At 31.3% G+C, this 25,019-nt stretch overlaps 1 protein-coding gene across 4 annotated transcripts; it reads right to left on the bottom strand.

The window, feature by feature from the left end:
• Positions 1 to 3,636: 3,636 nt before the first annotated feature.
• LOC139481992 (histone deacetylase 11-like) lies at positions 3,637 to 24,993 on the bottom strand. Of its 4 annotated transcripts, XM_071265637.1 has the most exons (12): positions 24,897 to 24,993; positions 20,923 to 21,077; positions 20,112 to 20,212; positions 19,113 to 19,142; positions 17,096 to 17,212; positions 16,459 to 16,641; positions 14,576 to 14,672; positions 14,339 to 14,408; positions 12,790 to 12,898; positions 11,675 to 11,864; positions 11,149 to 11,190; positions 3,637 to 6,772 (listed from the first exon to the last, which is right to left on the bottom strand). In XM_071265637.1, exons 1-11 carry the CDS (start codon positions 24,932 to 24,934, stop codon positions 11,186 to 11,188), a joined length of 1,095 nt encoding a protein of 364 aa, XP_071121738.1. In that variant the 5' UTR covers positions 24,935 to 24,993; the 3' UTR covers positions 3,637 to 6,772; positions 11,149 to 11,185. The 4 variants fall into 4 exon arrangements, with proteins under 4 accessions (XP_071121738.1, XP_071121747.1, XP_071121734.1 ...); XM_071265646.1 differs by lacking the exon at positions 19,113 to 19,142; XM_071265624.1 differs by lacking the exon at positions 11,149 to 11,190 and having other exon boundaries at positions 5,189 to 6,772.
• Between the last annotated feature and the right edge of the window lie 26 nt (positions 24,994 to 25,019).

Below are 25,019 nucleotides of genomic sequence, written 5' to 3'. Positions count from 1 at the left end.
TTACAAGAAGAGAATGTTCAATTAACCATCTGTTCAAAAGACTTGGGTGCACATCCAACAACAGAACATATAGAAAACATGAAACAAAAAGCTAGGGGGCTCTAAAGAGACTGTGTACCTTGGTCTATGTGCATATTCAACAACGGACACTCTCCAACATTGTAAACAAGAATAGAATTATGACAAAAATCAGTTTAGATGATCTTGTATTGATTATTATTTAGACTGTTTAGTTTCTCTCCAACTTAAGTTTTTGCTCAAAACACAAAAGAGGATAAACAAAATCCTCATTTAAGAGTCAGTCTACTTAACTATATCGGCGAAATTTGAATTTCTATTTCTATATATCTTTATCAATTGTAAGTAGATCTTGAATTGCTGATCATTTTGTGATTTAAAGTGTTACAGTATCTTTGTCTATTTTAATTTCTATCAATTATGACAAAACGTAAAAATAAGGTGAAAATCGTCCAAAAGGAAGTCGTCTGACCATTTCCTCCATATTGCCTTCATTGTAGATTTTATTTTCCTAATCTATTTTGCCTAGCTAATTTTCTATCTGTCTAATATAGTTTTAAGATAGATGGCAAAAAACGCAAAGATTGGTCAAAATCATCATTTAAAAGCAATAACTCTAACAAGGAGTTTATAGACAGTTTCGACCATGTTGATCTATTTGTAGAACTTGTCTTGCTCATCGTCTTCCCCTATATATCTATTATAGTTTTTTAGATAGCAGGCAAAAAATAAAAAATATAGAAGTGGAAAAATTATTACAGCCGATTGCATTGAGTGTGTAGATAATGGTAATATCTTTGGTTAGCTTGCTTGCTACCTGAATCGTGAAGTCATCATTAGGTTAGGTAAACAGTAAGCTAGTTCGAAAGATAACCAATCTATCTGTCTGTAGGAATAGACAACTTCGAAAGGAGAGTAGCATATCTTACCTAATAATGACTTCACGCAACAACTAGCTGCAAGCTAACTAAAGATATTACCCTTTTCTCTACACACTCAATGCAATCGGCTGTAATTCAGATTGTACAGTCATTTACTCAATAGTTATAATGTCTGTGTCACTGATACTATCACAGTAAAAAAACGATTCCAAGTGAAAATTGTTTTTTGTATGGTAATTGAATTTACCTTGATTAATTTGAATTAAACTCGTACATACAGATGGAAATAACGAAAGTGGAACAAGGTCATTGATCGTTTAGGTCAACAGGTCCAAGGTCCAAGATTCCATTGTAAATTGTCAAACTATAATATTTCTAAGGCCACTACTGTGCAAACAGATTGCTTTAATCACTGTATGTGCTTCTTGTCATCATTGATAACCTCTACCTGTCTGTATACTGTGAAGAGGCTGGACATGGCATATTTTTTTTAAAGAAACCCTCTTAACAAAGACGTAAATAAACAGCTGCGCCATGAGCGCATGATACACCCGACGTCTTGTGTGGAAGTTTTATGCAATAATCATAAATAGTTTCTGAGGAAGTTTTAAGCAATAACCATTTATTGTTTTTGAGACACGGCGGGACATGTGAAACCCCCACCCCCCCCCCCCCCCCCCTGTTTTTTTTTTACAAATATCACTAAAATAAAATTTTGAATCAAACCAAAAAGTATACAGATCTTTAAATTAGTATAACAAAGAAGTGTGTACAGTTTCAAGCAATAATCATAAATTGTTTTTGAGATACGGCGCGACATGTAAAAAAAACCCTCCCCTTTTTTACAAAATACTCAATACCTCAAAAATGAAATTTTGAATCATCACCAAAAAGTATACAGATATCAAGATTAATATAACTAAGAAGTGTGTACCGTTTTAAGCAATAATCAAGAAACGTTTTGAGATACGGTGCGACATGTAAAAAAAAACACACCCCTGTTTTAGTTACAAAGTGCCGTAACTCAAAAAGTTTAAATCTTATTTTCACCAAAAAGTATACAGATCATTTGACCATCATAAGAAACAACTATATTAAGTTTCATGAAATTTGGATAAGTCGTTCTCAAGTTACGGTTCGACATGTTTACGCCGGACAGACAGACAGACAGACGGACGGACAGACGGATGGACACCGCACATTTGTATATCATAATACCTCCCGTCAAAATTTTGACGGGCGTATAAAAAGGCTACAGTTTATCTAAATTGTGAAATATTTTTGAAAATGATTTTGATACTGTGAGCAGGAAAGATGATCAAGGAATTATTTCTTTACTTGAAAGAAGACAACTGTATGAAAAAAGCTATGCTGGCTTGAGCTTTTTTTCAGTTGGGCAATCTCTTCTTTCCTGGTGAGTGGAATTCGTGGGAATATAAACACACCACAAAAAATATCGCTTATTAGAGTAAAGATGTCAGTTTCTGCGCCACATTCAATAATGGAACAGGTATGCATATTAAGTTGTGATACATTGGAAGACTACGAACATCACACTAAACATTGGCTGAGTTGAAGAAGAAAGTGTACCTGTGTGTTTGTACAACTTCCTAGGTCAAAATTCAAGGTCAAAAACTTTGGTTTCATTCCTATGGTAAAAATCATATCCTACTCTCTCTACTCAGAACCGTTATGATTTCAAAGTTTATGCTTGACAGGTATATTAACCTACACCAGAGGGTGTCACATAATGTTTTGTATAACTTCCTAGGTCTAATTTCAAGGTCAAAAACTTTGGTTTCAGTCGACAACCCTGTGTCCAATGGTACAGATCATGTGCTTATTCTTAAGACTACTACGTTATAGTAGTCTCAGCCTCACTGTTTCTTGGGAACCGTCATGATTTCAGAGTTTATACTTGACAAATATACAACTAGTAACCAACACAAGAGGGAGTGTCATAATGTTTGTACAACTTCCTAGTTCAAAGTCAAAAACATTGGTTTCAGTTGACAACCCCATGTCTTATGGAAAAGATCTTGTCCGCTCTATATCTTGAGAACCATTATGATTTCAAAGTTTTTACTTTACATATATATTAATCAAGACTAAAGGATGTATATACAACTTCCTAAATCAAAGGTTCTTCTGTCAGTCCACCCAATATTTTTACCACTAAATATTTACAGCAGGGTCCACTAATAATGCTAGTTGTCATTGTTATATTTTCATTTTTTGTATGGTCAGACTATATTTTGTTTCTTTTTTTTTGCATTCCTTGTCACATAACATCAATAAAATTTACAAGGCTCAATTGAGAACAGAATTAGTGATACTTATTTAGACAAAATTAGCACCACTTAACATAGCAATCATGATGATGACAGTTTTCTCATTCTTGTAACCAGACTTGGGGTAATTGTAATTGTAATTGTTAATCAGTTGTAATTGATTACAATTTTTCAAGTAATCATTGTAATCATTAATCAGCCAAAAATCTGATTACATGTAATTTAATTTAATCAATTACTTTTCAAAATACCCTGTAATCATGATTACAAGTTGTAACCAGTCCTTGCAAAATATCAACTATTTTCTTGTACATAACTCTGTAATGAATATTTGAATTTAAATTGCTGGTGTTAAAACCCCCCCCCCCCTCACTGGGTCAGTGCACTGTGGTGAAAATGGTTCTTCATAACATAGTTTTAGGCAAGAAATATAACAGCAAAATATATTTTGTGACACTTTTCTAATTCATTCAATTGCAATTTTCTAAAACATTTCTATAACAAAGAATATAAATCAAACACAACATGAAAATTATAAAACTTAATGAATAGAGAATTCCATTTTCAATTCATTTACATAAAAGTACCTATAGTGTACATATAGCTAGAATTATCATGTCTGTAAGAAAGATTTATTCTTCCAGCAATTCATACCAGTTTGTCATGAATAATCAAAAAAGGGCAAACAATAAAGGAGCAACCATTTAAACTCAAAGTTATATTTTTTTAATTTAGTTTATCAATGCTATTAATCAAATTATTTCTATCAATATTTTAACACAAATGTATGGGGAAATCTGGATTCAGAATAGATTTTTTTTACCAGAATATTTTTTTCATCAAATTGGGGATCAGAGAATTTTTTTAGAAAATAACAATGTAACCCACCCTTGAAGTTAAATGGTTGTTCACTAATAACAGGGAAAATAGCCAATGTTTCATATTTCTTCCTTGTCTTTGCAAGAGAACTTATTATTGATAAATTGAAAATTTCATTTTGAATAAATATCCATTTTTTTTTTTTACAAGTGTCAATCTGTCTCAATTATTTTCTTCAAACTAGCATGAGGAAGCTCCATATATATTCTATTGTTAGTCTGAGTGTAATTAATAAAAAAAAAAAGAGAATTTTGCCACTGTGGCACTACCTCATGATACTTTAATATCTTTAATAGATACATGTGTACTAATATACTGAATGAATTGCAGCCATTTTAAAGAAATTGTATTGTGAAGAAGATAAGGAGTTGTGTGTACTATATTTCGCTTGATTAACTTGATGAGGATTTATAAAATAGAACAGAGCATTTTTTTAAATGTTATTGAAGACTGCAAAGTTAAGATCACTTAATTGGCTTGATAAGTTTTATATGATAATCAAAAGATATAACTAGATTTGAATATAATTTCAATGTAAGATCATAGATGTAATGGGTATTACATCTATGGTAGGATTAACAAATGTAAATCACTAATAGTGTTTGAAAAACAAACATGTGGATGTTAAAATTAGTTCTTATTGAACCATAGTTGACATACATCAGCCTCCAATGTAGTAATGAGGTTTACAGCTGCCAAAAATATCTATACATTTGCAGTTTAATCAATGAAGTGTATTAGGCCAGTATGACCTGCTTTTTCGTAGGTGCTCTTAATGTATCCTTAAACAGACTAACAAAATAACTGTAGGTCACTTTCTATCACTAACTATGTAAATTTTGATAGACATTTGTCTGTAAGTCACTTAATACTTTAATACTTTAATTTTGTCATCAATGCCTGAATTATAGGATATAGTGACCTATTTTTTAAGAAGCTAGTATATGGTCATAGATGCATTTTAAACCAAATCTCTTCTGAAAACTCTTATGAAACACAACATTGAATTTTTAAAAAACTTAATCAAAACCACTCTAATTTGAAACATTGACCTTTGACTTTGCTCTTCTGGCATATGGCCATTCTCTATAACATACATCTACATAATAACTATGTGTCGATTAGTATTACGTTTAATAACTATGTGTTGCTTAGTTTATGTATTTAACTACAAAAAATGAAATTTAACAGTGTATAAGTATATAAATAAAATAAATAGTAATAAATAGTTTACATTATAATATACAGGTTAGGTGGAACTAATAAACAGAAAACAATTTAACAATACAAACATTGATACACACCATCACTAATTATGTGTCAAGTGCTTTTCTACAGATTAGATGGGTTGTTCAGGTAAAAATATTTTGATTGGATATTCTGCTCAGACTGAATTATAAATTTTAATATTTTTTTTTGCCGAAATGTATTTTTTCCATGAATAAATGCCACATCAAATTAAGCAACTATCATGGTGACCCATAATTAGAGGCAAAGAGAAGCATAAAAAAAAAGAAAAAAGGCCATGGGCATAAGATAAAAGGGTTGAACAGCATTTCATATAAAACAAAGAATTCCAAGATGTTGAAAAAGATGAGAGTGATTTTATTGAGGTTGTATACTTATTATCACAATGATAGCAGCAATTTTAATACAACTTTTTATTATTCTTGTTCATATTTATGTATAATACTGGGAAATCACTGAAAATCTCTATAGATGAGTCATTTAAATTGGATAATTTAATTCAGCAGCATCATTTTTAATTTTGTTTCCAATCTTAAAGTTTCAATAATAGTTATTTTAATGTTTTCCAATAAATTTTAAGGTAAAGCTAATTTGTTCCATAAACTGAACTATCCTGTTTAATACTTATTTACATGGTAACTTAATATATTTCAAATCAAAATTATGCATTTTCTCTAAAATGTTAGGTTAATAGGTTTGATGAAATTGTTAATGTCACTTTCAAGATATTCATCAGATCAGGGTGACTGACCTTCAGAAAAATGAAAAAAAAAATTGTTACATATATTGGTTAATTGTGTAAGACTTTTATTGTTTTCAAATAATAGGAGTGAATCTCAAACCTCTATGGTAGTGGGAAACAGCTTAAGTTCACGAAAATACAAGGATAGCACTGAATCAACTTTCAAGTGCAGCCTACCTATGTATCCTATTGGAAACAAACTAGAATTAAAAGGAGACTGAAATTTTAAATCTAAGTTTCACGAAAAATATATTCAGCTGAAAGTTATAATAAGATCAACAAATTTAAGGTCAAAGGATTTCCAAGTCATAATTCTAAAATCATACAATAGTTAACATTGAAAATTAGTAATATTAAATTTAGCATTTATAGTGTTTGTCTTCATTAATTAATGGAATTATTTTCAGGTGTAGGTTTATATTTATGAACAATCATATTTTCCGGTGCAGGTTGGCATTTATGATCCGACGTATTTTCTGGTGCAGGTTCGCTGTCGATATCACTATCATTGCCACTTGACCATGAAGAATCACTATTTTCAAGTGATGAACTGGAACCTCCTAAATCATCAGGACCAGATGTTAAAGAAGATGATTCAGATGAGTGCACATCATGTACTTCCTGTGAGGACTGCGACCTAATTATTGTTCTACGTAACCGTGACAGTAATCCTTCACTTCGACTCCTTGGTAGACTGGAAATTTTATCTGGTTCTATAAAAATATTAAAACAATTAAAACAATAAATTTGATAAAAAAAATATTAAACACTTGAGTATAAGAAAAGATTAACTACACTAATGAAAACTAGAGGCTCTTAAGAGCCTGTGTCGCTCACCTTGGTCTATGTGAATATTAAACAAAGGAAGCAGATGGATTCATGACAAAATTGTGTTTTGGTGATGGTGATGTGTTTGTACATCTTACTTTACTGAACATTCTTGCTGCTTAAAATTATCTCTATCTATAATGAACTTGGCCCATTAGTTTCAGTGGAAAATGTTAGTAAAAATTTACAAATTTTATGAAAATTGTTAAAAATTGACTATAAAGAACAATAACTCCTAAAGGGGTCAATTGACCATTTCGGTCATGTTGACTTATTTGTAAATCTTACTTTGCTGAACATTATTGTTGTTTACAGTTTATCTCTATCAATAATAATATTCAAGATAATGACCAAAAACAGCAAAATTTCCTTAAAACTAACAATTCAGGGTCAGCAACCCAACAACTGGTTGTCCGATTCATCTAAAAATTTCAGAGCAGATACATGTTGACCTGATAAACAATGTTACCCCATGTCAGATTTGCTCTAAATGCTTTGGGTTTTGAGTTATAAGCCAAAAACTGCATTTTACCCCATGTTCTATTTTTAGCCATGGCGGCCATCTTGGTTGGATGGCCGGGTCACCGGACACATTTTTCAAACTACTAACCCAAAAGATGATTGTGGCCAAGTTTGGATTAATTTGGCCCAGTAGTTTCATAGGAGAAGATTTTTGTAAAATATTACTAAGATTTACGAAAAATGGTTAAAAATTGACTATAAAGGGCAATAACTCCTAAAGGGGTCAACTGACCATTTCAGTCATGTTGACTTATTTGTAAATCTTACTTTGCTGAACATTATTGCTGTTTACTGTTTATCTCTATCTATAATAATATTCAAGATAATAACCAAAAACAGGAAAATTTAAAATTACTAATTCAGGGGCAGCAACCCAACAACGGGTTATCCGATTCATCTGAAAATTTCAGGGCAGATAGATCTTCACCTGTTTAACAATTCTACCCTATGTCAGATTTGCTCTAAATGCTTTGGTTTTTGAGTTATAAGCCAAAAACTGCATTTTACCCCTATGTTCTATTTTTAGCCATGGCGGCCATCTTGGATGGTTGGCCGGGTCACCGGACACATTTTTTAAACTAGATTCCCCAATGATGATTGTGGCCAAGTTTGGTTTAATTTGGCCCAGTAGTTTCAGAGGAGAAGATTTTTGTAAAAGTTAACGACGACGACGGATGGCGACGGACTACGGACAACGCCGGACGCCAAGTGATGAGAAAAGCTCACTTGGCCTTTTAGGCCAGGTGAGCTAAAAATAATTACAGTGTAACCTGACTTATCCAACATCCTGCTTTAACCAACACATTATCAAGGTCCCATAGTATGCCTATCCTTGCAGAAAAACACCCTGCTAAATCCGACCTTTTTTTCTAGTCACCCTTTGTGTTGGATTAGGCAAGTTACACTGTATAGACAAATATTTGAACAGCAGCTATTTTTAAACGACATGTATTTAGCTGTTCTGAAACAATCTGAATTAATATCTGAGATAACAGGAAGACTGTAAAATAATCAGTAAGTTCAATATTTGAATTTTGGTGTATACAATTATACCTGTATAAACTAGCTGGCTACAGGACTATGGAAAGGGGCTGATTCAGGTTTCTGTTTTGACCAGAAGTTGATGACTTGTGACGTCCGCATGTAAAAGTTCTGTCTGATTGGGATTAATTTCCTATGACATCATTTTTGAATAATTAAAAACCATGCTTCAGAAGAACTCTTAAGTGACCTGAATGTGAAGCTTTGAAAATTACAACCGAATGCTACGCAGGGCACAGCTTTATATGACCGCAGAGGTTGAACCCTGAACAGTTGGGGCTAGTATGGACACAACATTCAAGCTTGATACAGCTCTGAATTTGGTTTGTGATTAAATAGTTGACACAGCAAAGGTTTCTGACACAGAATGAATGTGGTCTAATGAACTTTAAATTTTTATTTTTTTTTTGCTTTTGAGCAATACACTATGCTGTTATGAATTATGATCTTAATAGAGTCAACATTATTTCAGATCTGTCTTGAAGTTGTGGTGCTAAGTGCGAAGCTTAATGTCACTTCTTTTTTTATTGTCCTAATTATGCAAATATAAGAACCAAATCATTTATTAATCTACATTGGTTACCAGATAACTCTTTACTAAATTTGACATCTTCACCTCTTGCGATACGTCATTAACAAATGTTGAAAATTACAGAATTGTAAAGAATGTACATGAATTTATTAAAGAGTCTAAGAGGTTTCTAATTGTGTAATATAGCACATTATAAAGTGCAAATACATGCATATAGTGATTAACCACTCACATCATCACACACCATCTCTTCACAGTTCCAATATTTTTTATATATATATATAATGTATTGTTTGTATGCATGCTTTGTAAATATTCTATTGTTATAAATTGTTGTGCGAGAAGACTATATAAGTTTGATTAACTTGTGTCTCATCCCTTTTGCACATTTAAGCAAATTAAATATGTTTAAACTAAACTAAACTACACTATGCTGTTGAATGTAAATCCCCTCAAAAAAAAATATTTGAAGAAAAATTCTTTTTAAATCTGAAATCTGAAATGAGAAAAATTTTACCAATCACCCCACCCCTCCCCATTTTTTTTCACCTCCCTTATTCCAAAGATAATCTCAATTCAAATTTCTTATTAAGTCATCAACAATAACTACTCATAAAGTATTAAAATATAAAATAACTTACAGTCATGGTTAAAATTAATATTAATTAACAGTAACTTCTAATTTTTTTTTTACAGCTACACATCTCAAGACAATTATCACTTCCTTTAACATAATTTTCAAGCAGTGTAAGGGAGGTAATCAAGTAATCAAACATATATATAACAGTATTCTTTAGGGTGCAATCAACAGTTTTTTTCTATGACGTCATATTTTGAGGGATCATGTATAAGTGACCCTTAGTGGTGGACTGATTAATAAAGATACTTGTATAAAACTAGATATCACTGGAATCAGAATGTTCTCTAGTTTATAATGGAATAAAAAAAAAAAATTCTTTTAATGGTATAAAAAAGTTTTATCCAGAGAAACTGGGAAAAACATTGCCTAATTTAAGCTTAAAAAACCTAAAATCCCTGAAGACATGATACCTACACATTTTTCATAATCAAAATTGTATGAATTTCATAGATTTTTACCTGGTCTTTCAAAAAATTCATGCTTCAGGGTACGTTCGCCTGCTCCGAAAAGAGCTACAGTGGCTGCAAATAAGTTTTCAATTTTCACTGCCAAAAAAACAGACTGTTTACAGTGTTGTCTCCCCTCAAAACATGTATTTTTAATCTAATTTTTAAAATTAGTTTAATCATTCAAACTGCTTTAATTGAAGTTAATTAACATATCTTTCCAACCAAATACAAAAAACATGATACTTTTTCACCAATTATGTTGATAAAAAGGGACTTCCCTCCATGTCTATTTTTAGTTGGGGAATAACCCCTAGTTTTTTATACGAAACTGTTTATAGCACCCTTAAATTTTAATTTGAATTTGATTACTTCCCTTACAACTGCTTTTAAATTGTCTAAACTATCCTTTAACCAGAAAAACCCTTACTTCCCCCTTTTTAGCCCCTAATTGCTTAATAATTTGATCCATTACCCCCTATGACCACCCCTTTGTAGTATGGGTACAATGTCAGAGAGATCCATAAAGTTAAACATAAGTTATTGTCCCGAAACTTCAAAATAATTGTTTTTGGCCCCTTTTTGGCCCTTAATTCCTAAACTGATAACCCCATAACCCTTAAAGTGAATCCCAACCTTCTACTTAATGATATGAACATTGTTGTACAATTTCAGAGTAATATAAATACTTATATACAACTTATTGTTCTGAAACTAGATAAATGTATGTTTTGGGCCCCTAATTCCTAAACCGAGAGACCCTAACCCCCAAAATCAATCCCAACCTTTCTTTAGTTGTTATAAATATTGTGTTAAAATTTTATTGATTTCAATTAACTTATACTAAAGTTATTATCCTTAAACCATCCGTCTTTGGACGACTCTGACGTGATACAATGTACCAAAATACGACAGCAAAAATTTTGCAGTCGTATAAAAACATGCTGCAGAAAGAGTGAAAAAAGAAAAACTAATGACAGAATAAATAAATGAAATAATAGCATAATAACCTGGAACTTGCATTTCAAATTGAGCTTAACTATGTGAAGTAAAAATTAAATAAATGAAAACAAAGCTTACATAAATTAAATTTCCTAAATGTGCACAGAGAATATCTTCAGCCTAAAATGAGAAAACATATAAAAGAAAATACACATAAGAAAACAACATGAACACAACAACAAAATTGAAGTGGTGTAGTGTTAAGCATACTCATCATTCAATGATTATTTAAAGTATTAAAAAACAGAAAAGACTTTCTTGAAGATCTGAAAACTGCACATATATTGCAACAGCTCTTTACTGTCAAGTTACTGACTTAATGACATAATAGCAAAACAAACCCCACCAATAATAGGGAGTGAGTTCAGGTGCTCTTGAACATTAATTAAATCTTGCTCCACAAAAGGCACCCATCATGTTGCTCATCAAAGTACAAACACAGTGATAATTCTAATTTGGTAGGTCACATTCTAGAAAAGTGACAAGCAAAAAAGAAAATCACTAACATTAGATACAGGGTGCAGGATGACATTTTTTTTCTTAAAACAAAAATAAAGGAATGTACTGTGCAACTGTAGTCTTTTCAACAACATCTTTAACATACGTTTTAAGTTGGATTTCTGGAATGCTTCAGCGCCATCACATTTGATCCACTTTTCCTTATGCAAATTAAGGATGGAGTCAGCAATTATTCTGGCTGTTGTCTTCTGGTATCCTCCACTGGTGACCATCAAAATAGGTATACATCTCGATCTAACCTTACTGAAAACTAGGTGATCTCTGTCTATTATTCCCTGAAATATAGAAAAAGAGAATACTGATTGGGTTATAATGAATAGTCATATTCAAAAGGTGAATCATTTTTTCATTGGATGACACCACTTTTTTCAGGACATTAGAAATTCAGCTAAATAATCTTGAATGTTATTATTTAATACCAGAAATTCACGGCTAATTCAAAATTATTTTTTGGAACACTGATTTATCAAACCATAACCTCAACAAGAACTATCTTTAAAAAAGATATCCGACGTATTTAAATTTGAGTATATGTTTAAAACTATCATTTCGATAACCTTCAGAAGCACAAAGATACCATTTAAATAATGTTTTCTCTGTTTGTGTTCAGTATTCTCGGTCCTCGTATCTTTCTGTTTACATTCACCAAAACCCCGCGGAAATCTCACATGCGTAGGTGCGTTCTAAAAGTAATGTACGTTCGTACAACAAAGTTTACATTAAAAATTATATAAATGTCCCAAATAAACAGCTGTCACAGATGCAAAGAGCCATTGGAGAAACAATTATTTTAATAAAAATATAAATCTTTGTAAGATCTAGTTCAAATATTTATAGTTTTTCACTTGCTTTCCATCACGATATAATTAAAGAGACGTTTTTTCAAACACAACCAAATCACCCACCATGACAGCATTTTGTCCAATCACAGAAAGGATTTTCGAGCATGCGTATTCTGTTGCCATAGTTAAGCGTCCTTAAGTTCAAAGGGCACAAACCAAAACTATAGCGACTACGTCAGAAAAACTATGTTCTGCCTAATCATTGGGACACAAGACAGAAGCATCAAACATATAATTGACTTATGCTGGTGATTATAGATATCATTTTATTAAAATTTCAAAATGTTAGGGGGTGAGGACGAGATTTTAAACCTTGGCTAGCTGGTGAAAACCACTGTCAAATACTAAAATACTTTACCTGAGCAGTTATAGATAAATTACCAAGTGGATCACCTTCCAGTATGTCAGTACCAGCATTATAAACAACAACATCTGGGGTAAACTCATTCAGAGCTCCTTCTAAATGTCTGAAATGAAAAAAAACCAAGAATGTGTCCATAGTACACAGATGCCCCACTCGCACCATCATTTTCTATGTTCAGGGGACTGTGAAATTGAGGTTTAAATTTGACATAAAAAATTAGAAAGACCATATCATAGGGATAAAATTGAGAATGGAAATGGGGAATGTGTCAAAGAGACAACAACCCGACCAAATAAAAAACAACAGCAGAGGGTCACCAACAGGTCTTCAATGTAGCGAGAAATTCCCGCACCCGGAGGCGTCCCTCAGCTGGCCCCTAAACAAATATATACTAGTCCAGTGATAATGAACGCCATACTAAATTCCAAATTGTACACAAGAAACTAAAATTAAAATAATACAAGACTAACAAAGGCCAGAGGCTCCTGACTTTTGACAGGCGCAAAAATGCGGCGGGGTTAAACATGTGTTCTATGTTCAAGATGATTGAACTTCAACTTTATCAAAAATTACCTTGATCAAAAACTTAAACCTGAAAGGCCAAAAACTTTAACCTGAAGTGGGACAGACAGACGAATGAATGAACAGACTAACAAACAGAAGCACAGACAGAAAACCATAATACACATTAATGGGACATAAAAAGGCTCAAACATTTAAGTCTTTTTTTTACTTTGTAAACAAACAAAAACATAAACAAACTAATTTTTACTTAAAAATTAAGGTTTTCTTTGTCATTTTGTTAACCTTTAGACCACACCAAAGCAATAAGCTTACTTTTAACTAGTTCATGATTATCTTTCAAAGTTGAAAAACCCTTTAGAAATATACAAGTTCAGATAATCTAAAGTGTGATTGTATCAAACTTGATGTTTTCTTTCCATAAGTTATTTATTACATATCACTCAGAGAGCATTTGCAAAAGTTCTTTAAATAATACATATACTGGTTATTTACTTTTGTGTTATGCATATTTACAGTTTAATGTGATGTATACATACTGCTACACAATGTACTAATATTTAACCCATTGTCCATGTACCATACACCAAAGCTTTTCCCAGAAAACATTTGTTTTTAACTACATGTATCAGATTTAAACTGAAACCTTCTGTTCCTAATCCCATTGAATTCATTGTCTTGTGTTAAAAAAAACTGAAGGTGGAGTCATTAATGATTTAAGGTGGTACCCAACACTAACTAAAATTAATTTGGCATCGTTTAATTTTCTTAAAAAATGGACAAAGTATTTACTTTGACCCTTTGACAAATAAAATTTCAAAAAAATTGAACCAACCGTTAAATCAGAAAAATTACACTGGTTATATAGCAGTTTGACAAACACTTATTTTGATCATTGAGAAGCTCAATATTCCGTTTAGAACACAACGTCATTAAAACGTTCTGCTGATTTTACAGAGTTATCTCCCTGTAGTGTTAGGTACCACCTAAGACTACTTTATATAGTGCTTAAAAAATTGACCTTTCAACAAGTTCTAAGTAGTCATTGTCTTCTGTATAATGTTGAAGTTCTACTTTTCTTTTGATGGCTCCTGAAAGAAAATAAATAATCTATTAAAAAGTAAAACATGTAACCCCCTTCCTTCAGTCCTCTTGCAAACATTTATGTTCTGTTAGTTATAATTACAGCAAAAATTAGAACCTTTAGAAAAGTTCCTTCTTTTTTTCATTATCTATGTTATACAAACAGCATACTTACTTTTTGCAAACCCATCCTGTGGATATATTCCTCTGTTGTAAACATCCATTATGTATACTTTTTCATCATCCATAAAGTCACGCTCATGGCCATTTCCCTAAAAACATTCAAGCATGAAAATTACATTATATGCTAAAACTATTTTTGTAAAATATCGAAAGGAGTGCATAATGATTCATATTTATTTGACGACATTTTGTCCAAGGTAATGGTGGTCTTTCAAATACTGTTTGACATCTCACTCCCTCTTTTAAAAATTAATTTTCAATTGTACATAATCATTGTGACATAGGTCAAATTTATTTATTCAGGGTATGTTCACTTGTTTTTTAATGTCTTTGGATTGAGTTAAGCTAATTTAATTGATATTTTTGAGTGTGTCTGTCTATGTTGTGATGTTACACTTTTGTTTCAGGTAACTGTGAAGGTTGGCGCCTATCAAAACATTTGCACCAGCTGCATTTGTTTGCACCTGTCCTAAATCTGTCACCTGATGTTCAGTCATTTGTTGATGTGGTTCATAAATGTTTCTTGCTTTTTGTCGAGCCTTCGACTTTAGTCGGAAAAGCGAGACTAAGCGATCCTACATTCTGTCGTCGGCAGCGCGGCGGCAGTGGTGTCCACAAATATTTACTCTGTGGTTAAAGTTTTTTAAATTTTAATAACTTTCTTAAACTATCCTGGATTTCTACCAAACTTGGACAGAAGATTGTTTATGATCATAAGATAGTATCCAGAAGTAAATTTTGTAAAAATAAAATTCCATTTTTTCCGTATTTTTCTTTTAAATGGACTTAGATTTTCTGCCAGGAAACAACACATTCACTCTGTAGTTAAGCTTTTTAAAATTTAACTTTCTTATACTATTTTGGATTTGTACCAAACTTGGACAGAAGCTTGTTTATGATCAAAAGCTAGTATCTAGAAGGAAATTTAGTTGACATTACATTTAGTCTGCAGTTAAAAGTTTTTAAACAGTATTAGATTCATAAACTATCCTGGATTTTTACCAAACTTGGGACAGAAGCTTCTTTCAATTTAAAGATAATATCAACAGGAATATTTTATTGATTTATTATCTCATTTTTGTTTCGCCTGTGATTAACAGAAAGAGTAGGCAAGACACTGGGTTCTGCGGAACCCTTACAAATTTTTATTTAGATAAGACTGTTGGTTTTCCTGTTTGAATGGTTTTACAGTGAATTTACACTAGTCATTTTGGGGGGATTTATAGCTTACTTTTCAGGGTGAGCCAAGGCTCTGTTTTAAAGGCCATACATTGACCTATAAAGGTTTGGCACTCATAACACATCTTCTTATATCTATTTTTTTGCCACCTTTTTCACCAAAGCAGTTTTAGTTTTTGCAACTTTCAATTTTTTTTCACCAAGTAACATGAATAAATTTTTCTGTTCAGGTAAAGTCCGAGAGACCCCAAAAATAAAATAAACATGATAGATGAAATCAAATCATTCTATATATTTCTTTCCCTAAATGATGAATTTTAATTGCCAAAATTTTCATTTTTTTTGCCAAATGCGAAAAAACAGCAACAGCCAGTGGAAACCCTGCATCATATTATTTTCATTACTTTGTAATCTTATTTAGTTGGTCTGTGATTACATAATTGGAGTATGAAATCTATGTAGAAACACCGTGTTGGGGTATTTAAAGAGAAAGTAGGTATGAATTTCACTACAAATATGAAAATCTTCAATATAAAAAACAAGCATCTTTTCTGTATCCTTATCCAATAACAAAACGTTAACCCTGTTAGTAAACAACTGATAGACAGAGTGACGACTATACTATCGTCATCACATCCTTGCATTATGCACATTTTTTTTTAGTCTTTTTTTTATTCTTCTTTAAAAGATACCTACCTGATGTGCATCTAAGTCAATAATCATAGCTTTAGCTACACCCTCAACACGCTCAAACAGGAACTTTAATGATAATGTGATGTCCGCATATGCACAAAACCCTCCTCCTTTCTCAGCATGGCAATGATGAAATCCTCCGCCTATATTGATGGCCCATCCTCTTTCCATTGCTAATTTGCCAGCCTGTAAAAATTGTTTTAAAACATTTTTTCTCGTGTATTTCTACTTAATTTCATATGTTAATAATTTAATAAATGCAAGTTGAAATTAAACTAAAATTAAAATAAAGAGCTGTATCCAGACATACAACCAATTTGAGAAACTTTTGTATGTATGTTTTTTATAAAAAAAAAATGTATCTCCATACAGTGATTAAAGTGAGATTCAGTAAGTATTTATATATAGATATTTCGGAAATGTTTCATGAAAACTAAATAAAATTGTTTTTATTACTGTCAGAGACTATAGTTCATTCATAAATGTATTTATTTGGATGGAGAGTTGTCTCATATGCACTCATACCACATCTTCCTATATCTATTAAGATTATTCAACACCAGGCTTTTATAACATTTTAATAATGTAAATTTAGTAAGATAAAGATGGTTTCTTTTTAAAATAAGCTAACAATACATACCAATATAGTACCTCCTGTGTGATATCTGAAAGGTCGTAAGACTTTTCGTTGTACAATGAAATTAGGTAACAAAGCCACAGGTGGCACCTCTGTTATCTGAGCCACATTTAAACTCCACTGAAATTAACAAAACATGCCTTACTCTGTTATCAAGTGTTTTTATTTATATTAATATTCCATATAACCTTTTTTGTTCTATTCAAAATGTGGTTGCTTACAATGACAAAGAAGGTTGATTGAATAAATTTTATAAATAAATAAATCTAACTTAAATTTCATCACTCTTCTGACTACTGTAAAGAGCTAAGGCAAAAAATATCTTTATACCTCTGTTATGATTAACAAGCCACAAACCAACACATACAAGTAAATACATACCATTGATTGTAGTTGTGGATTAAAACAAATGCATTTTATCCAAAATGTTTATGAAACTGACAAATACATTTAAAGATGATAACCCTTTTTTCAGAATTGTATATTCATGTTTATATATTCATTTATCAATTTAACTATAAGATGAAAATTCAAATCTGTTATCTGTGCAATTCTCCCCGTCTCTTTCTAGAATTCCTTGAGGTCCCAGTGCTTGTATCTAATTTATCTATATATTAAAGACATGCTTCTTCCCCTACTTTTCAACAATTATATTATACAGATCTTCAATGTGAAAAGAAGTTAATAGGCAATATAATTACACCATCAAACATTTAACATAGAAGAAAAGATGACCTATGCATTGAAATGTCTTTCAGGGTCAATTTCGGGGTGTAATACACCAACTGTACAAAAAACTTTTTATCATAGGGCTAGACTTTCTTAACATGCATGTATACCTATCACAGTGAATGCAGGAAATATATAAAGGAACAGTTCTTTTTTTTTATTATGGTTTTCCCTAATAAATTAATTACATTTACATGCAAGAGTAGAATGGAGAGTGAATTTCTTATTTATAGAACTTATAACCAGAATTGTTCATGGTAGTTTTTGAACAAACAGTTTTATTTCATTCTTTTATTATTTTCATACAGATGTTTTGAAAGTGTTTACCCTCAAAAAACAAATTTTAGCAGATAAGCTGTCATCATGAAAATACATCAAACACCATGAAGAAATTTAATTGGTATAAAGCATAAAGGTTAAATAAATTTCTAATTTCGATTTCATTTTATTTCTTTTCAATTGTTCAAATTTTAGTGGTTGCAAACATGATACAATATTGAATTACAAGGAGTCTTGGTGTTAATTTTACGTGAAATACTGGTTTATAAAAATATATTCAAATAGTAAAACTTCAAATAAATTTACTCATAAAAATAGACTTTAAACAATTTCAAATTTGGTTGTTTTTTTTTTTATTTACTGTGATCATGTGTAACTGTGTTGTGTTACTACATTTCAAAGATTCTAGATTTTGACATTTTCAGTTTTTAGCCCTTAGTGTATTATGCAGAATAAATAATGACCCATAAATGTATCTTTCCAAACACCTTATCATAACTACCATCAACTAAATATTATAACTTCCAATTTTCCTGCAAAATTGCTCAAAACCAATGATAAATGACCATAAATTAACAGGCAACATAATAACACTGTTTTCTGTGTTTGATAAAAAAAAATGTAGGTAGAGAATGTATGCTCATATGTGGAAGGAAATTAAAAAAAAATATGACAGTCAACCTATGCTAACATTTTATAAAGAATATGCAAATGGGTATGGTTACTATGGTAGGAAGTTAAAGTGAAATGTGTACAATAATCAGGTACTAACAACATGCATTTAACATACTGACTGAGTACAATAATAGCTTATTTGTGTGTTTCTTTTATTTAAAAAATATTGATGCTATACATATTGTAAATGGCGGTACATAGATTATGCAAGTTAACATTCAACCTTGCTAATATAAATCCCTTTTATTCAAATCAAGACTGTGAAATTTGATGTCTGTATAGGTGCAAGGACATGTGACACATAAGCATGCAACAAAAACTGTGTACAATATAATACCTCATCAATCCCCTCCACGAAATCTGATAGCTACATAACGAAGCAGAAAAACTACTTGAGCAAAACAATTTAGTATGTTAAAAAGTAAAATAGAGCCTGTCTCAATGATTCATGGAATTGGGTTAGTAATATTTTGAAATATATAAAACTGGTACATAAGATGAAAAAACTTTATTATGAGAAGTCATTTTCTTTGTTTCAAAACATTCAATTATTTCAGTCTTAGAGTATATAACTTTTGGTTAAAAATACTGAAAAAAAGACAATTCAAAGATTTTTTTTACATAAAACAATAAAAACTATAGCTAGTGCATATAAAAGGATGTTAAAATTGTTTTAAATATCAAAGCATGCTTTTAAAAATCTGAGACAGCATCTATCATCACATGTTAAACAATATATCTATAAATGTTAGTAAAAGTGAAGTACAAAAGTTGTTAATTACATGTTAGAAAAACATACCAAAGAGGGTACTGATGAGTAACTAGGACATTATGATATATATTGTCTAAGAAAATGTACAACATTAATTACTCTAAGTTAATCATGTAACATCATTAAAAGCATTTTTCATATTATGAAAAAAAAGTTAATATGAAATAAAAGAATTGTGTTTTCTAAACAAATGATACATAAAATAATCAAAATATAACATATGCATGATATGGTTTCTTAGCAGTCCCATTACCATGCACTGTAATTTAGTATCTTGGTTATTTTTTTACCAATTCAGTTTCACTGGAAAAGTCTTTTCATATGACTCCAACATGAATATTGTTTTGACAAAAACACTGTCATTTGAATAAGTTAACACAAGAGAAGAAGAAAATAAACTGAATAACTTGTGTGTTATGTAATTAATAATATATATAATTGGCCAGATATGAACAAATTGCATAATGTGCTCGGAATTAATCATATTGAATGAAAAAAGATCCATATTATAACCACCATCCTTTAAAGCTGAAAAATGAAAAGAGAACTAGGATTATATCTTACTTTCAGATCTTTGAGGTATTGTGCAGTATGGACAACCAATAAATCTGTTTGCGTAGCTTCTTTTGGCTTTACTATGGTCTTCTCTTGAATCAACTTAGCCTCTGAAAATATTTATTATGTATCAATAAGTAAAAAAAACTGGATAAGAAACATTAATCAAAGTGCTTGTTAGCACTGTAGATAAGAAACATTAATCAAAGTGCTTGTTAGCACTGTGGATAAGAAACATTAATCAAAGTGCTTGTTAGCACTGTGGATAAGAAACATTAATCAAAGTGCTTGTTAGCACTGTGGATAAGAAACATTAATCAAAGTGCTTGTTAGCACTGAAAGGGTAAAGATTGCTTTCATATTGCAATTTCATGAATTCAAAAGAAAACATTGAATTGTAAATAGCTCAGCAAATTATAAATTTGAGTTGAGCCTATTTTTGTAACAGATTCATACGCCATGCAATAAATTATAAAATATTCAATAGAGAAAAGTCTTCTTGACAAGTACAATAATTAAAATTCCCATTATGTTGTAACTTGAATGTCTGATTACATCATATCATTAATAAATTGCTTGATATTGACTGAATAAGATATAAAGAATGATCTCTTCACTGCACTATTTTGTTTGAAACCATCAAATGTAGTGAAAAACAATGGAAGATTTTTAAAATATCAAGTCAGTACATGTACAATAGGGTTTTGATCGCATTTTATGCATTCTTTACACAAGAAGTCACTCAGATCAAACATTAAAATAGCAGGTGCAATATTGATAATTATACAATGAAAAGTGAAAAAAATAGGTCTACCAGTACCTTTTAGGAATTCATAAACCTTTCCCCATTTCCCAGCATCAAAGGGATGAAGTTTTTCTAGACCAAGAAATCCAATGTTGTATTCAGGTGTATATATTATAGGCCATTGTGTTTCTGCAATCTTAATGTACAGCTCTGTTGACTGAGGTGCAGAACTGCAAAATATAAATTCAATCATTTATTCAATCATTTATTCTATCATATTAATCTCTTAAAATGAATGTATAGCATTAAATTTGATTTTTTAATTTCATGACTGTATTATGTACTGCAGTGTTACTGTCTTATAATCATGATAATAACTATGTGTAATCTTTAATAGGAATTTTATATCTTTACTTTCAATATTTTTCTTTCAGCATGTTCAGTATTTTAAGCAAAAAGGTTAAAATAAAGAAGGTGCTGTCCATAATCATGATAATATTGACTTAAAAACATTCTTTGGGGTTTCTGCATGGTTTTTTCTGTTCAACTTGATGTGTATTTGAGGTATTGGATAATTGTAATGCATGTTTTAAGCAGTTGAGTATCTTGCATGATCATTGTGTTTTTTATTGTGTGTTAGTGATAAAAGAAACTCATAGTTTTCCCTTTGATTGAAATTGCTACTAATTTTCTTATGATCAAATGACAGCTTGCATTGGGTAATGGAAAAAAAAGATCATTTATGCATACTAAGAATTTTTTGTCAATATTATATCAATTATTATCAGATACCAAATCACCAACTAAATGCTAAATTGACTATCAATTCAGTGTTCCAGCTAGGTTTTCAAAAGGGCAGGGTGCCAATCCTGAAAAAGGGCATTTAAAGCGCGATATGATAATATGAAAAGGGCATATTTTAATAAAAGATGATAATCAAACATTTGTGTTTATTCGTTGAATCACAGGTTATACAAGAACAACATCTTTAGCCCATATAGAACTCTATCTTTCTACTTTTAAGGCTGAACCAGATGCTCCGCAGGGCGTAGCTTTATACGACCGCAGAGGTTGAACCCTGAACGGTTGGGGCAAGTATGGACACAACATTCAAGCTGGATTCAGCTCTAAATTTGGATTGTGATTAAATAGTTGACACATCATAGGTTTCTGACACAGAATGAATGTGTTCTAATGAACTTAAAATTTTTGTTTTCTCTTAGAGCAATTCACTATGCTGTTGAATATTAATCCTCTCAAAAAAATGTTTGAAGAAATTTTCTTTTTTATTTATGAAATTTCAAATGAGAAAAATTGAACCCAATTTTTTTAATCACATCCCCCTTTCCCTTATTCCAAAACTAATCTCAATTAAAATTTCTAATGGAGTTTGCAACAATAACTACTCATTTAAATACATCATAAAATATTAAGATGTAAAAAAACTGCTTGTTATCACTGAATGGTAAAGATTATTTTAATTTATCAGTTGGTAGTAAAAAGTGAATATACATTGTATATTGTATATAACAAAGATTTAAGTTGATTCTGGACAAAGAAAGATAACTCCAATTAAAAAAAAATCTTGCTATTGCACAATATTTTGCAATTAGATATTTCTTGCTTACTATTCTGGACAAAGAAAGATAACTCTAATTAAAAAAAATTTTGCTATTTCACAATATTGTGCAATTAGATATTTCTTGCCATTGCGCAATACTTTGCAATTGAAAAGACTTGCTATTCTAACGTTATGGTGCGAAAACCAAGAAAAATGCTTATTTGGGTCCCTTTTTGGCCCCTAATTCCTAAACTGTTGAAACCAAAACTCCCAAAATCAATCCCAACCGTTCTTTTGTGGTCATAAACCTTGTGTCAAAATTTCATAGATTTCTATTAACTTTAACTAAAGTTATAGTGCGAAAAACCAAGAAAATGCTTATTTGGGCCCTTTTTGGCCCCTAATTCCTAAAATGTTGGGACCAAAACTCCCAAAATCAATACCAACCTTCCTTTTGTGGTCATAAACCTTGTGTTAAAATTTCATAGATTTCCATTCACTTTTACTAAAGTTAGAGTGCGAAAACTAAAAGTATTCGGACGACGACGACGACGACGACGACGACGCCAACCTGATAGCAATATACGACGAAAATTTTTTCAAATTTTGCGGTCGTATAAAAACTTGTCAAGCAGCTTGTCACACAAGTTTTTTTATCATTGCTTGGCACAGTTGAACTTTATATGCAGTATGTTTTGAAAGGAGATCTGTTTCATACTGTTTCTATGGTCTACCACATTTTACCAGTTTCACCTTTCTACCCCTGCTGTGCTTGATGGCAATACAGCACAAAACAGCTGTGCTCAGTAAATTCACAATTTTAGGATATAAAGCAACAGTGAAAAATAGTATCAAAAATAAAGAATACAGAATAGATGACCAAGGCACCCTACCAACACTGCTACTAAGACCCTCTTTAACTTTTCCCATAACTCAAAATAAATACCTAAACATATATATTCTTAAGCAAGAAGTATGGAGACACATTTTAGAATATGTAAATGGGTTACTCAATGCTAGGAAAAAAATCAGATTGAGTTATCTTTCTTTATTCGGGTGTGCTCCTTCTTTGGAGGATTATAAACAGTACGTAAATATGATGTAAATATGATCACAATATGGCGGCCGATTTTGTTATTTTCGTATCAAAAATGAAGGCAGTCAATGACAAATACGTCTGAATTTTCTGTTTATTTTACAGAAAACAAGTAAAACAATGTCTTCAACGAGTTTATAATGGTTTTCCAACTTTCTGTCATTACGTTTCTTCCATGAAACTACGGTAAACATCGCAAATTGTGCCCAAGTTGTTGTATGCACATTTCTTCAAAGATAATTGCCGACTGACCGATTCTATTTGAACGAATTAATGTTGATGATCATTAATGACCCATCCGATAAACGGATTACCTATATAAACAACAGATTATGACACCAGTTGTAACCATTGATTAGCTTGGGGTGGTAAACAAAGTCATAATCTTTTCCCCAGGTAAAATTTAGTAATTAGCGTATCATATCAATACGCAAATTAATATGCAATCGATCTTCAAAAAAGGCAGGGTGCCCTGGAAACTGTAAAAAGGGCACATGGCGCCACTCGGAAAAGGGCGGGCGCCGTGCCCTCTGAAAACGGCCTATCTGGAACACTGTAGGTGCTGATTTAACAAGATGCTGCTCATTTAACCAGATCCAGACTAGACTTTTTCTTAATAGGAGCTGAACTTATTTGTAACCCATTAGATTAGATTAGATTTTATGGGCGCAGCCATTTTATGAGCATAACATGGTATTCAGAATTAAAAGAATGGCTTATCCTGATTGGTCGATATGTGCGCCCGTTATTTTTTATTTTTAAAGACTTCGTGCACTCTGCTTTATACAAAAGGCAAAATAAAAATTATTCTGTAGCCCTAACGGCACTGAGATGACTTTTTAACGCTAGGACATGACACGTATTTTTAAGGGCAAAATTGATAGGCATGGGAGATAAGTACAAAATACGCTAAGAAAAGCAACGCGAACCTATATTTTTGGGACCAAAAAATACTGTCCTAATAACTTTTCTTTGATTCTAGCAAGGTTTCGTTAAAAAAATCATTTTTCTAATGCTGTATCTCGAAAAAGGCTACCATTGTCGCCTATGGGGAAATTAATTGTTTATTTCAATCTTCAACATAGAAAAGTAAGAGACTGGGCCATTTTTGCTTGAAACAAGTACCTATATAAAATACATGTTTTAAGTCACTGCCACTGTCAAGGCACTTGTTATTACTAATATATTAGAATACTATAATTTCAAGCATTTAGGAATCATTCAGGGGACTATTCTGTAGTTGGTTGAATTGCTTCCGTCTGTGGGCCAACCAACTCTGACATCGACATATTAATTAGGCTGAGGACAGACTCGAAACACTTTGTAGTTTTTTCTTGTAGCAAGCATGTATTTGTCTTTCTTTTTTTTAATTGTATAAGAGTCTAGTCTAACATTTCTTTCTGGATATTGTTATCTTCGTTTGTTGTCATTCTGCATGTTTACGGAAGTAAAAATTAATAAATGCAAATAAGGATAAGAAAGATTTTAAAATTTTAATTGAAATAAGCTGATTGG

The sequence above is a fragment of the Mytilus edulis genome, chromosome 1 (genome assembly GCF_963676685.1).
Source record: "Mytilus edulis chromosome 1, xbMytEdul2.2, whole genome shotgun sequence".
Classification (NCBI taxonomy): domain Eukaryota; kingdom Metazoa; phylum Mollusca; class Bivalvia; order Mytilida; family Mytilidae; genus Mytilus; species Mytilus edulis.
This window is presented reverse-complemented; position numbering and strand designations above follow the sequence as displayed.

What these genes read in the sequence shown, in the direction of transcription:
- LOC139481992 (XM_071265624.1), bottom strand. Translation starts at nt 24,934, where the DNA reads ATGACAACAAACGAAGATAACAATATCCAGAAAGAAAT. An exon ending in AACAATATCCAGAAAGAAAT is followed by an intron (nt 21,078 to 24,896) that starts GTTAGACTAGAC and finishes TATATTTTGCAG; the next exon opens with TTCTGCACCTCAGTCAACAG. An exon ending in AATACCTCAAAGATCTGAAA is followed by an intron (nt 19,143 to 20,111) that starts GTAAGATATAAT and finishes TTCGTTATGTAG; the next exon opens with CTATCAGATTTCGTGGAGGG.